General features: G+C 29.7%; 1 protein-coding gene across 2 annotated transcripts in view; it reads right to left on the reverse strand.

Annotated features, from left to right (window-relative positions):
• Positions 1-15,868, reverse strand: part of LOC111636526 (FTS and Hook-interacting protein-like) — a 57,865-nt gene that overhangs the window by 11,206 nt on the left and 30,791 nt on the right. For both annotated transcript variants that reach the window (XM_023381808.1, XM_023381807.1), the window contains 5 exons: positions 12,800-12,958; positions 11,425-11,511; positions 5,870-6,037; positions 5,700-5,779; positions 404-1,748 (listed from right to left, as the gene is read on the reverse strand). In XM_023381808.1, coding sequence (XP_023237576.1) covers positions 404-1,748; positions 5,700-5,779; positions 5,870-6,037; positions 11,425-11,511; positions 12,800-12,958 — 1,839 coding nt within the window. The remainder of the gene's footprint in view (positions 1-403; positions 1,749-5,699; positions 5,780-5,869; positions 6,038-11,424; positions 11,512-12,799; positions 12,959-15,868) is intronic.

Consider the following 15,868-nt stretch of genomic DNA (forward strand, 5'->3'; position numbering starts at 1 on the left):
ATTCTTAAACAGATATATACGTGAACAGTATTTAAACAAAGCATTTTGTCTCTAGTTATTTATACCTTGACTTTGGTTTGGCATAGCACTAGGCACCGATATATATGCCACATAGCATAAACTCCACTAATATGATAACAACAATAACAATCTGACGCCACTCTAATCCCACAGCTGGATTAACGAATTTTCTAACTGTACTAACATTTTATATTTTTTACACTATAAATACTTTTAATATTTTGTACCAACAACAAATGGTTATAACTGAACTTTGATTTCAGGATTAAAAAAGAGTCTAAGTTAAATTTTATAAATAAGGATTTTATTTCTAACACACTTAATATTTGAAATAATTGCAAAGAATTATTAATAAAATATAAAATTATACAGATCACCTCACCTGTAAAAGAGAACGTATACTTGGTTGAAAGACTAAAGTGTGGTTGAGTAGAAATGAACGAAGAAGAGGTTGTGGGTAGATTGCCAGACGGGTAAAAAGTCCTGTTAAATGCAAATTGGTGTATACATCATTTTGCATCATCATTTCCAGTCTTGTTAACAGTATACTTAGAAAAGGACCAATATCTGGACTTCCAAATGATTCCCACGTAGAAGAAATAGATGTTTTCTTTGCCATAGGGATATGCGGTATTGGTTCATTTTTGTTTGAATTGGTGTTGCTCTCTAAGAATTCCTCTTTTTGTTGAACATATTTTTCGAAAATTTGATTTATTTCCGAAGTTCTATCCAAAGAGGAATTAGTACTTTCTTGTGACATATAAGCTCCAGAATCGGCAACAGAAACATCTTCTCTAATAACACTGTCAGTAATTAAATTAGGACTAGTATTTATCATACACGATTCAATATTGTTTTCGTATGATTCTAAAATATCTTCGGTATCGCTTATACTCGAGGGAGTTTTTGTTGAATTTACTGCAGACCAAAATGCCTGATCGTCATCAATACTTGGCAACTGATATATATCTTGATTAAATGGTAAATCTCTGTTAATTTCCAAACTATCTGGCCTTTTCTTAGTTGTTTGGTAACATAATCCATCATGTTCTAAAACCCCGTTCGTATATACATTCTGAACATTTTTATTTTCTTCATTTTCTAGTGTTTCTTTGTCTTTTGTTTCCTGAAAATTTTTATTTATATTTATATGAGTAGAATCTTTTTTACTTAAAAATATATTTGAAGTAACATTATTATTCCTATGATCTGTAACACAAACATTGTTTGTTAATGTAGGAAATTTAGTATCTTGTGTTGATTTTGAATTTTTTTCTACAGAGTCTGGAGGAGGATCTATGCCATTATATAATGCTGACCAACATTTACATAACTGAAAACAAGAAATAATTTTACATCTTGCATCTTTAAGGTAATCCATGTAGTCTGTTTGAAAATGCGAAAGTTTAATTAATGGTGGGCTGTTAACAGTGTTATATCTGATGTTATCTAACTCTCCAAATGCAAAACTGCCAGTGGATGGTGTGCGACTATGTTTTTTAATACGTAAACTTCCACTAATGTACTCTCTTTTTACTAATGCTTCTTTTGTGACCAATAAAGACACATTAGCATTTTCTATGTTGGTAGTTGAATTATTTGATGAATCAGCAATACAGCATGTTGGAATAAGAGAGAGAAATTTATCTGCCGCACATCCGTAGAAGTCTAAATCTCTAATACGAGTTTTCTGGCTCACCATGATGTGAGTGCACGAAACAAGATATCTATAAAAACAAACATGTTCAATTTACAATCAGTACAATTTATATTAATTAATTTTAACATATTCAATACTGACATATTCTATTTGATTAAATATATTTCAGAAAAGATAAAGCTCACCTGTAAATAAAAATTTGACTAAATTATATCAGTAAGTAAACAAATGATTAAATTCTTAATTAAAAAATAATTTGAAGATCACACATTTAAATTTAGAACTAAAATCTGTAATACTAAAAATAATTTTAGGAACAATTCATTATGAGACTTCAACTTTGAAAGCATTTATGAAACTTTCTACAGTTCAACTTTAACAAGTAACAAAACCGAACTGCACAAAATTTACAGTATATCTCACCACCACTTTATGTAAATGATGTAATTAAAAATCTTTACATGTATCACAACCATGTTATCTAAATGTATTCTATTTGCTTATGATTAATATAACATTAAATTATTTACACTTCTCAGATTTAAAAAAAGAGAATTCAAATATGTTTATACATAATCCCCAAGTAATAAATGCCCAACTTACAGACAAGTTGTACTTATGAACAAGCTGCTATAAAGTGTACTTTTTATAGTAACTTTACCATTAAGATTTATTATTATAATGAAATATATTATTGTGTTTATGATGTTTTAGTGCAGTGTTTCTCAACGGGGGCGATATTGCCCCCATGTGAGCATTTTTCCATGTTGAGGGGGCGATTTGTAACAATTTATATTTTGGGGAGCGAAAAACAATTTTCTGGGCGATATAGTAAGACATTATATTAAGAATAATTAGATATTTTATTCGTTATATCGTACAATAATTAAACAAATAACATTATACTAGTCACTAGTCTGTTCAATGCAATACGAATTTGGTGTTAGCCTTGGCCCACGGCATCGGAATTTTGAAGTGAAGGGGGTGATACTACGTAATGGTTTCATTGAAGGGGGTGATACTACGTTGAAGGGGGCGACGATTCGTTAGAGGTTGAGAAACACTGTTTTAGTGTGTTTGGAACTAGTTTGTAAATGTTTTATATGCACAGAAAATTAAATATATACTATATACTGACAAACATTTGACTAACTGGTGATAAATATCAACAAAAACTGTTAATATTTATCACCAGTTAAATCAAAAATTTTATTTAAAAATAGACTTAAAAATAAAACTTGTTCATAATTTGGGGACTGCTTATATTTAATTGGCAATGATGTGTGATGGATTTCTCTTATAGTATACAGTAATTCCTTGATTAATGTGGTTAACGCATCCAATTAAAACAGTGTATTAAGTGAATAATATAATCAATACAAATTAATTTAATTAATCCCAAAACTTCCAAATGGTTACTAAGTTTTTTCTCATACATGACCGTGAGTGACCAGTGATAATATAATTTCACAATGGAGAGTTGCCAAATGTGCAAAGTAGCTTCATCACCTATACTTTTGATTTGATGACACTAATGAATGTGAGACTTGGAAATTTTAAAGAATATTTTGCCTAATTTTTGCAACATTTTAACTTAAATGTCTTAACGCAATCTTTAAATTAACATCGCCGGGAAAGGAATAGAATGTCATTCTTATCGTCAACAACTGCTAAAAGTTTATAATACTCCTTCGAGAATGTCAACATTTGCCTGTACAAACATGGTCGATCTAATGTAGCAGATGTGACCATAGGGTTGGTGTCTCTTCGACACCATCTCAGGTTGTGACCCCACCGAGTCTCTCAGGACTCAGAAATCATGAGTTTACGTCATGCGAGTGGTCACGGGTAGGTGGTTGGATTCAGAGTAGAGGTGAGGAGAGAGAAACGAGGAAGTGATTCACTCGGATTCCACATTAATAAACAATAACAAATTTATTTTAGCGGGCAGGAGTACACGATATAAGATCTTATCCCTATTTTCTTTCATTTAACTGTTGTGAGAGAGAGAGAGAGAGAGAGAGAGAGTTTACAAACGACTCGTGTGTGGATAAATATCTTATAAACACGTTGAGGATGGATGACTTGATGACTCAACCACGGGATTCTTTGGGTGGTTGAAGGGTCTTTTTATTCGAATTGTTCAGGTAACAGGTCTTCAGAGGGAGGTATCTAACAAGGTGTAGAATAAATCAAGAACTTGGGCGTGATAGGTAACCGTAAGGTCCAACGGAGGCACAGTATTTTAGCACACTTTGGAGGATGCCTCTTGTGGACGAACTTTGGAGGACGACTGACTTTATTTGTCATTGCTCTCCTTTGTTATTTAGGTTCCTTCTGGGTTTTTCCATGAGGTCAGGAGTCTGTTGTTAAGGGCCTGGCATCCAACACTGGAAATTTATCGAAAGTTCCGGGTGACACACTAATGACTAGATGGATCATCCTCAACAAGGAACCAAGTCCGTGGGAAATAATTTTTATGGATTTTAGCCTAACTTTTGATAAAATGATCGAAGTTAAACAATTGAATTCCAAAATAATTAAAATTTAAAATAACACTTTATTGAGGGTCTGTTTGTCCCTCACACAGGTATCAAAGAGTACAGTTGACGTCCAAATTTCACTATCTTCTCATTGTCCCAGAAACACCTCTGACCTTGCAACTGTCAAAAGCAACCTTCGTTTATGACAACGCCTAATCACGTGACAATTTTCCCAGGCCAATCCAAATATAAGACCGATACACCCCCTCTCTGAACATTTAAACTTGTACACAGTCACATTGTAACCAGTGATTATTATAGTAGTTGAGCAGAATCTATTAATTGGTGCAAAAGTTCCCAAGAAAGAATCCCTGTGCAAACCTCAGAATTTATAGGAAAGAGGTATGATATCAAAATCAGTGTAAACTCTCTCTCGGCCCCTAAAATCATACGCGAAAGTTTAGCTAGCCTCGTTAAACGTAATATTCGATTTTCTGTCTATCTACTTGTTTAATTGTTATTCGTTAAATTTTTGATTTTCTTATTAATGGTGTCTGTTACTCGTATATCGCATACGCCTTACCGACGACCCATCTCACCCTCTTCCACTCGACCTGACAAACTGATCCCGATACTGCAGAATCAGAAAACCGAAACGCACCATCCACTGACCAAGTGAGCAGTTTTTACCAAACTGTTTCCAGTAAAGGGGTAAGACCTCTGCTGTACCCCTGGTTACTCACATAATTAATTAAATCATTTTCTAAATTAGACAAATCATGGTATTTCCTTACATTAGATACATTTATTTATTAAAAAAAAATATTAGTGAAGATTTCATTATAAAATATCAAATCAACTTCACAAAATACTATTTGGCAAGGGCAATCAATTTTACTATGACCAAGTAATTACCTATAGAGCTAGTTTATTGAAATCTTATTTGTTGTGTGCACATTCTCCTTCAAGTCATTTGCTGAATATTTAAAGTACTGGTAACTTAAAAATATATATCTATCCTCAAAATAACCCCACATTATTTGAAACTTATTATCAGTTTATACATTATGTTAATTCAAGAAATTAATCAAGAGATTACTGCGTATGTAAAAAAATGATTCGCAACAATTTTTGTTATTTGAATGATAAAGACGATGCATTGTATATTTGCATTTATTGTTATTAATTATATGTTTACATATTTCCCCTTAAATTATTAACTATTAATTTTTGTTCAAATAATATACACAAAAATAGAAACTAAAAACTTATACAAAAAAATAGAAAATGTCAGAAATATAACCTCCAATAAATAAATCTTGAACAGAAAATCTGTAATAGCTGTCATACAACAAATGCTCAGATAAACATAACTGAAAAGTTATGACTATGTGAATAATATTTGTTCATATTCATTTATTATAAAATTTATTTGAGCCCTTAAACTTATAATAAGACTTCTCAAAACTTTCAGTAATTTAATATATAATGTACATAAAATAAAATTATCTAATTCAATAGTTACTACTACTTACTTTAAAACTAGTTCTAACATTACATCTTCACAATTTAAATCCAACAAACTCCAAAAGAGAGCCATGGTTACTAAACATAACTAAAATCAAAATAAAACTTATGAGAATAATCTAAATATGTATTTATTTATAATAGTTAATAAAAGAAAAAAAAGTACTATTAATCAAACCTTTGGTTGCGCTCCTATCCTGCTGATTAATGTATCTAATATTTTGTGACCTTCGTAACTTTCTGTTAGAAGATACTTAAGGAAGACTTGTAATAACGTTGGCTCAGTAATTGTACGTAGAAAGAGTTCCAAATAAGCAGTACTTGCAACAATTTCCTCCATTGTACTCTATAGAAATATTAAAATGATTTTCAGTAATACATTTTATATTTTTTCATTTTAATAGTAAAACCATTTAATGAATACATTCTAATTTATTAAATTTCTTACCCTGTTTCATTTAGATCAAGTTTTCACATTTTATAAAATAATAAAGTGTTTTAATAAACAAAGTACTTTTATTATGAATCCCATGTTTGTATGGGAAAACAAATAATAAAATTATATTCATATATTTTCTTAATAAGTAATAAAATTTACTTATTTTTGAAAAAAATAGGATAAAAACAATTTCGAACAGATGAAGTGCCTTTACCAAAAATGATAAAATTTCGTAAAAACTGGATGAAGTTCAAATCAACACACTAACACCAAAACTCCAGCAAATCACTCACTCTAATAGACAAACCAACGTTTTCTATTTCCCCCTCCCAGCATGGACAATATTTTTAGATCAATGCCTGTATGTCTTACATCAATTTTCTAAGCGGTTTTGAATGTTTGATTACATGTGATGTTGCAACAAATCATACAAGTGTTCTTTTATTTTTAAAAATCATCCTAATTGCAATCACATGTTTGAATTTAGTTAGTTAACCCTGATGATGACTGCTTAAGATGCTTGAAAATGTTAGTTCATCTATTAGAGTGAGTGTTTCACTGCATTTTTGATGTTAGTGTGTTAATTTTTAGATGCATTTTGAAACTTAAAGTTTCTTATAATTAATATTATAAGAAACTTTAAGTTTCAAAATGCATCTAAAAATTTGATTTTGATCTAAAGTTCCAATTTGATTTATTTATATTGTAAAATGTTAAATTAATGAAATAATACTTAAATATTTTTTTGAAATAATATCAGAATGTTAAATGAATATTAAGATGTATTAAAAATATTGTGGATGTAAAAAATTTAAGATTTTTTTAATTAAATTCTAACGATTATGTTAATTTATTTTAAAATATATTTATCAACATAAATTAAATTTATGTAAAGGTACAATTGATACAATTAAGTATTGCTTGTTTAGGGGCGATAAAGAATGTTTTCAACATTTTTATTTCACTTTTCTGCAGCCATTATATGGAGTCCCATACTGTATATTTTATCAATATACAGTATGGGACCAAATAGCCAGCTTCCAGAAGTCTGGAATTACTAGAAAAGCGGCTATTTTTTTAAACTGGCTAGTTTTGAATTTGGCAGACTGTAGTACAACTGCAGTTTAATGCTTTGCTTTGGTTTCCATAGAGTATCATCACATGATGCCAGTGTTATTGAGTCTACAGGCATACAGTGTGTTAGATACAATTTTGTTCTTTACTTTCCATTGTTTATTTTATATTTTAAATGCATATTTAGCCTATTCCCAAAAATCTGGACCACTTGCTTGTTTTCCCAAGCTTGCTGGATATTCAGTCTGGTACTGTATAAATAATAGTATTTATAGAATAGCCAACACTGTTCTATTAGTAGTATTCTTTATACAGAATGAGTCAGAAGTCACTTAGCACAGCTTAAAAAACAAACTGTTAAACAGAAAAAATTTTGGCATGAAAGAAACATGTTATGCCTAGGTACAATGAACTTTGTGTGTGTCAAATGGACGACTGCCATCTTCAATTCACCTTAAAATGTTTAAATGGGGGAATAGGGTCTTTGTGATACATGAAATGAGGCAAGAATTTCTAGAGAAATGCAATGATGTCCATGTTTCAAATTTATCTGTAGAAAGTTATGAAGAAATGAATCTAACCAATTTCTCTTTTTCCAGGTTTGAAAAGCAATGCTGTGCTGCCTCTAATGGATGGGGAATGAATTCAGATCATCCTGATGTCTGAGGAGAATTCCTATAACATCCAAATTATGACTTATTTCAACTGATCCAGTCTCTTAAAATATTTGCAGCAGTTGTATAACTGTCATGTGTGACACACAGTCTCTACAGAGCATCATTGAAAAAATCATTTACAGTGATGCATGAATTCTTCTCCCCCAGACATCAGGATAATCTGAATTCATTCCCCATCTATTAGAGGCAGCACAGCATTGCTTTTCAAACCTGGAAAAAGAGAAATTGGTTGGATTCATTTCTTCATAACTTTCTACAGATCAAATTTACATTTGAAACATTTGCATCATTGCATTTCTCTAGAAATTCTAGCCTTATTTCACATATCACAAGACCCTATTCCCATTTAAACATTTTAAGGTGAAATGAAGATGGCCGTCATCCATTTGACACACACAAAGTTCATTGTACCTAGGCATAACATGTTTCTATCATGCCAAATTTTTTTCTGTTTAAGTTTGATTTTATAAGGATGTTAAATGACTTTTGACTTACATTGTATATGAATCAAATCAAACTGTACTGCAGAAAAGCCAAAAACCCCCCTTTTTTTTTATAAACTTTTCTTTAGTTCTCTTAAACAAGTGTACTAGTACTTGTTGCATTCTATATGAAATAGCTATTACTAGCAGATGAGCCTGGCATTGCCCAAGCAGAAAATAACACCAAAGATTAAGATTAGAAGTATATTCTAATATATTCTACTTCTAATCCTTCTATTATATTACATTATAGTATTTTATTTATATAACTATGCAAGTTATCCTACATAAGGGCTTATCACACTGAGTGACCAATCAAACACATTTTAACAATTCTTTATTCTTCTACTGTAGATAATTTAAAGAATTTTTAAAATGTGTTAGATTGGGTACTTGGTGTGATAAACCCTTATGTAGTATAACCTTTGTACTTATATAAATCAATTACTATGTTATAACAAACATTAAAACGAAAATCATATAAAGAGTTTGGTTATTTCATCCTACCATTGTCATGTTTATCGCAATACTTGGACAGTACGAAATGGTATAATTTCACTGATCAAGTAGACACCAATTGAAAATATATCTTAAATTTTTACAGATATCATATTTTTTCCTGATGTTGACTCTTAAGAAACTGTACCATTCACAGTCAAATATCAAATAGTAATCTGCCAACGAATCAAATTTTGCAAAAAAAGGGGCAAGATATTTAAACTTGGCACCCTTGAAAACAATTTAAAACATATTTTGTGCTAATTTTCCTATTCGAATGTGACCATACTGCTGGTCTGATAGAAAGAAGGCATTGTTGCAGAAGGGGGCTGAAGTAATTCAACCAATAGTAGTCGTTGACCTCCTCCCAAAAGAGAGGACGGTCAATGATTACTAATTAGCCCCTTCCACCCATAACCCGAGATAACTCAGGCTGTGCAGTCCATAACCTGAGTTATCTCATGCATAGGCCTTAAGGGCCTCATAAAATAGGGCCTTGACTTATAACTTTTCCAAAAATGTATGAATCAGCATATATACATCGTTATCTATGATCTCTGCAAATTTCATGTATTATTTTTGCCGCAAAAATATTTTATGACTATTTATTAATTAGGTAATTAATTGTACTATTGTCTTTTTATGGGAGTTTTTTTTATCAGATTAATTAAATCATTCCAAACTTCTATTTGACCATTTTGACTTCGGTAAAATTTTTTAAAACACTATTGGATGTTTTCTATGACATCAGCAGGTTTTTTTTTGTTTTTTATTCAGCAGAATTTTTTTCCCATACCTTTTTTTCAGTCCCCTGTATTTTAATAGCATAAAAATCGAAAATATTGTGTTATATTTGAACAGATGCAGTAAGTTAGCTCCCCTCCTGCTTCAAACAAATATTCTCAAGGCGTACCTGAGAACTACCTGGGAAAGCTGACACCAGCTGTTCTCAAGGTCAACCAGTTTGTAAACAATGTAGACTGCATGTGTGAAATTTCATGCCTTGTTAAATGAATGAATAACAATCCTTGCAGCTATATTTTTCAAATAAAAGCATTGATTTTAAATTATTATTTTTTAATATACTTTTTATATACTATTTTTGTAAAAACACTTTTTGGAGTGGTTTTTATTTTGTGGAAATTATTTCCCCGGCAATTTTTTTGGATGTTAGATTTGCGTTTAAGTGGAAATAATTATTTCATATAAAAAATAAATTTTTTTGTGGCTTTCTGAGTGGCATTTGAAGCAAAACAAATGTAGCAAATGGGTTAATACTGGCATACTGTTAATATTTGAAAAGTGATCTGTGCTGAATAAGTTGTGATGGCCCTGCATGTGATCAAAGTTTCTAACCTTAACATCTGAAACACTTCATATAAAACTTATTTAAATAAAAAAATATTGTAAAAATGCTAGAATAATTCCCTTTATGTAATGATAAAATGTTTAAATTTTGGCAATAGATTGTATAAACTACTTGGGAAGTACGTTCTAGTAAATATTACATTTATAGGAAAATTATTGGGCTGTGATTTGAAAAAACTGTAGGTCTATAAATTCTGACTGTCGTCTCATCTGTCTGACATCCTTCCTTAATTTTGAGAAAGAAGTTAGATCAGAGATGAGAAGTCGAGACCAGATGTGGAAGGCTTAGGGACAGAAGGCCCAGATTAACCATATACAAACTTCTGGTTTGGAGCAGAAATCATGTTACTTCAATTCAAAATTTTCCTCTAAATGGAGTAAACAGATGACTGATACAACTCTAGTGCTAACAGGAAAGTATGATGTACAGGGACAAGACCACCAAAAGAATTGAGAACATTGTGACAAAAATAATTGCACATTAGAATTAGTTTTGTTTATTTGGTTACATCAACATGACATGCAAGTAATCTACCAAGAGGAATGTATCCCAGGAAGACTTTTATGGGAAGTGGACCCTATTTAGGTGTTACTAACATGAAAACCCGGAAAACTTCAAGTGGCCATGCCCGAACACACTATTAACTAACTAACAGAGTTTGGTGGCTTTATGCACTCTGCTACTAAAGGGTTTTTATTAAAATTAAGAAAGTACTATTCAGATATAAGAAAACCAGAGCTGTTAGATGTGCAAAATTACTTATATGCTATTCACAGACTTAAACACTTCTGATTTCACACAGCCAAGTGCTACATGCTACCTGTCTCAGTAATGGTATAGCATGTCTATTTTGTGCTATATCATATTATATTCATTTAATTACTGTGACAATAAGTTTTTTTAAAATTATATCCTTTTTTTGTAAAAATTATATTTTGTTAATTGTTTTAACTTTTTGCCAATAGATGGCACTACTTGTAACTCAGAAAATCTAATATAAATAGCAATTAATTGATTTATAGAAATTCAATATGGATACTTAGGGGTGAGATGTATGAAATTATCTAAGTTAGAAGTATTTGAACATAACTGCTGAGTTTCATAGCAATTAGCTGAACTGCCTAGTAATGTATAGCAAACAAACAAACAAACATCCTCATTTATATATATATATATAAATTAGTAAAATTTAACCTGATGAAGTGCTGGACCAAGAACTGGGAGAAGAAAACCTTGATATAAGTATTCCAGGAGTTGTTCTTGAACCATTGGATGGGATACCTGTAAAACAATGAAATTCAACTTAGTTTGTTACTTTGATTTTAATCCAAAGTATAACATTAATTTCTTGATATAGATTATGCTATACTTAAAATTTTGCAATGCTATTTTCTATATTGAAGATAAGAATTGATTATTATATGTGTTAAAATATACAGGAAAAGCACCAATGTCAGATCCCTATCTCTAAGTAGTACTCTAAGTAGTAGCTTATTCTGTGAAAGAACTGTCATTTTTGACAGTTTTCTAAATTAAAAAATTTTATGATTGCTTCTAATGAAGGGAGTGTGATGTTTGCCAACTGTGTGCGATTGTCAGGATTGTTGAGGGATTGAGACAATCCTGCATGGGTGTGAAATACACACCAAGACAGGTTTTCCGTTCACTTTTCCCATTTAATAAAATATAAAAATATTTTTACAAAATTTTCTATCTAATCTATATTTTTATTCTTTTCGTTAAAATCTCCTTTGATATTTCTTTTAAGAAGAGAGTTCAATAAAAGTTTTAATGTCACAATGAACGTCTACACTTGATCCCGCGGTCTTTTTCAGGATCGATGGTCTCGAGACACACTGGCATGCAATATCAAATGCTGTGTAGCAGTGTGATAAGTCTGTTATCTCTACTACAGTATTTACGATTTAGTTTTCAAGTAATTATAGATAAATTTAATTTCTAAACAAACATTATTTGTTTAGAAAGTGGATAAGAAACTTAAAATTATTACTGTTAAGATACTTGTCTCTAATGTTTTGTTTTTTCCATTTCTTTTGTTAATTTTACTCTTTAAAAATTCCAATAGATACATTTTATTCAGATGTTATTTGAGATTGCATTAAAAATAGCAAATTTAGAAATATGCTTAACAATTGAGCTTAAAAAAAAGGCCAAATCAATTAACTTCATTTGTAAATCCTTAATATAATTGTTATCATTTTTACATTTTTCGCGTAACTAATTTTATATATCATTACATTAAAGCTATGCTTTAGAATAATGGTATATAAAAATACATTCTACAATGTTTATTTAAAGTTTGAAAGGAATTTTAAAAAATAATTTATATTATCCAATTTTTATACTTTTTGTTTTATAAAGTTAATCAATTTGGCAAGTGAGCAGCTCAATTATTAGTTTAAACAGAAGTCTGAATTCAAATTTAAGAATAAATTTTAAATACTAGTTTTCATAAGGCTAAATTTTTACTTAAATAATTCCCATTTTAAGATTGAATTTATTAACTGTACTTTTTAGTTATTTTAAAAGATTATAATTATTTATTTACCTGAATCACAGCATTACAAAATTCTAATGAATTGAGAAACATTGCAAGTTCTGTCATTTCTTGTATATCTTCTGGTGTAAATCGATACCAATCTTCAGAAAGTACAGAAAGTTTTCTTGGTAAAACTGAATATAATCCACTTAAACCAGTGGCCAAGACCTGCAATAAAAATATAGTTAAAATGATTATACGATACAAGAAAATATACAAATTAATATTAAAAAAAATTTAAATTAGCAACAAAAGAGAAGTAATATTAATTAAATGGAAGATATGGACTTGGATTGATAGCACACTTATTTTTACTGGGGGACTGAATCGTCATATCTTAAGCTGGGTACATATATACTAGTATATCCAAACAAACAAATGATGATACAACCGTCAGTTTCTTCATTCACATATTCAGGTATACTGGTATACATATAGCTGGCTTTAGAGTCAAACAATGATCTACAGACTTAATGGGAGTTCATAAATGTTCTCTGGGAATCTTCAAATTATATATATAAATTTATTTAAATTATTAATTAATATATGATAAATAACATTTAATTTGAACAAAATGATTGCCCTCATCAAATTAGTTTAGTGAAGTAAAATAATTTTATTTATAATTAAGTAATGCATTAGTATAAATAACTAAATATATTTCTTTTATTTTAAATTTTAAAGGTTAATTTGTTAAACCAAATTAGCTATTAAAGTGGGAAATGTTGAGATACGTTTCAGATTTTAATAGCTAATTTTCATATAGATTTTACAAAAAGGAAACTGTATTCTAAAAATTAACAAAATTATAACTTTTAATATGACAATGATATTCATTAACAACAAAAAAATAATTGTAAAAATTTGCAAGGAACATTATTATTTATAAAATCTTATAAAAATACATATAATATCAGTCATGTTTAAAATAAATGATTGTAAACTGACTAAATAAGCTCCAATTTATCTCACGTTGTAAGTTCTTACTTTGAATTCGTTGTACGTAACTAAGAATTACAGTAGAGCGTCGTTTATCTGAAAGCTGGTTAACTGAAAGCATTCCAGTCAGCAAATTTAAATTTTCGCTAGTGCTGTGGCACTGTAATCTTTGGCTGTATCTTGGGCTACTCTAATATTTTTTTTGTTGGTGTGTGTTTTAGCTGGCAGCACTGGCACTTTTGTGTGGTGTTTTTCTGAGGACTGTGTGTCGTGAATCAAACGTTTTTTATACTAGATTAACTTCTAACGTATAGTTTTTTTGTTTTTATATTTTTCAATATATTTATTTTGTTTGTAAAAAATAAAGAAATAATTTTTAAAAATACAATAGCCACGATTATTATTTTAAAAAGTTTATGTTAGGTTTAACATCAATGAAAATTCAATGCGAAGCGACATGCAATGGAGAAAAATTTCAACATGGGATAGATTAATATATTTTTTCGTACATAATCGATTATCTGAAAAATAAGTTATCCGAACAACCTCAGTCCCCAATTGATTCAGATAAATGACACTCTGCTGTACTATAGTTACAAATTATTATTTTTTTAAAGTTCCTATCTGCTGTATTAAACTGGGTTAATTCTAAGTATGTAACTTTCACTAATCATATTTTTGTAGATTTTACATTTACTTAATAGTTATGTAAATCTAATATTGACAAATATATAGTTATTAATATATTGATTCTTTTAGGAACTTGCACCAAAGTGACTACTTTGGCACAAAGTTCATTTATCATCATTATTTTTTGAAAACAAGGTTTTTGAGTGTTCAGGTGTTCTTGATTACTTTTTGTTGTTTGAAAAGAATCATATTCTCTAAATTTCCTTACTTGATCTAGCATATGTTTCTTTAAGAATATTAAACAACATTTAAATCTTTAAATATAAATATATACCATCTCTCATTAATTCAATTATTATATTTGATATAAACTTAGTTTGTTTTTCTTACCATACTACATATCAATATAAAATAGAATAAACATTGTCATAATTCATTTTAATTATTTGAAGTATCTGCACAAACATTACTAAACCAATTTCTTTGTGTTTTTCAAGGTTGAAAAACCAGAATCTTGTTTCTTAGTCATTCACCATTGTTGATCAAGTAATGTTGATACTTCATTATATCTTATTGGTTCTGTTATAAGCTAAGTGCTGTTATGACCGGCTATTGTTGTCTTATTTTATAAAATAAGCTTATAATGGGATACTTCATATATATACTTAAAACATTGACAGTCCATTTAATAATGGAAAATATCAATATAAAAATTCATGATTATTTAATTATTTGCAGTTGAAAATGTTATCCTCAAGTCCAAAATAAAAAAATCTTCAGGATTTAAATGTTTCTTGTAATATGTATTAGGACATTAACAGTGTCTAGTAATTAACCCCTCAGTCTCCATTGACGAGTTAACTCGTCAAGCCTACATAGCGTTACGAAAAATGTGGTCCTTAAGGCCATTTTTGAAAAAAAATTTTTTTTTTTGAATTTTTGGAATGTTTTTTAGGTCCCCAAATTTTTTCAAAATTTTTTGCCCGCGCGAAAAAATTTTTATCGCGATTTTAATTAGCCTTTAATAAGGCTCGATTAAGGCTCAGTTGTTTTTTAATGGGAGTTTTTTTTATCAAATTTATTTCATGGTTTTTAAGTTGTAGTGCACGGATATTCATTCGGTAAAGTTATTTAAAGCTAGTTTCTGATGTCAAAAACGACCTCCAATGGTTTTTTAATTTTTTTAATTAATATATTTTTTTAAATATAAAATTAATTAATTATGGGGGTCGGGAATCGCAATAAAAGTTTGAATTTTTTAAAAATATTTAAAAATTTCGCTTATAGTCACCCTACTTTAAACCCTTGTCCTCCCGAGACGTCTATGAGAATGTCCCGGGAAATCGGACTCCAGCTGTGTTCAAGGTCACCCAGCTGTGTAAACAATGACTCATCGGTGTTAAATTTCACAGAAAGGCGAAACAAAGGAAAATAAAATTTGAAGGTTTTTCTTCAAAATTAACGCATTTCTTTCGTTTTTTTTTCAGTTTTAAGTATTTTTAATGTATT

Source organism: Centruroides sculpturatus, unplaced genomic scaffold (genome assembly GCF_000671375.1).
Source record: "Centruroides sculpturatus isolate CEXI.00-Female unplaced genomic scaffold, Cexi_2.0 scaffold996, whole genome shotgun sequence".
NCBI lineage: Eukaryota > Metazoa > Arthropoda > Arachnida > Scorpiones > Buthidae > Centruroides > Centruroides sculpturatus.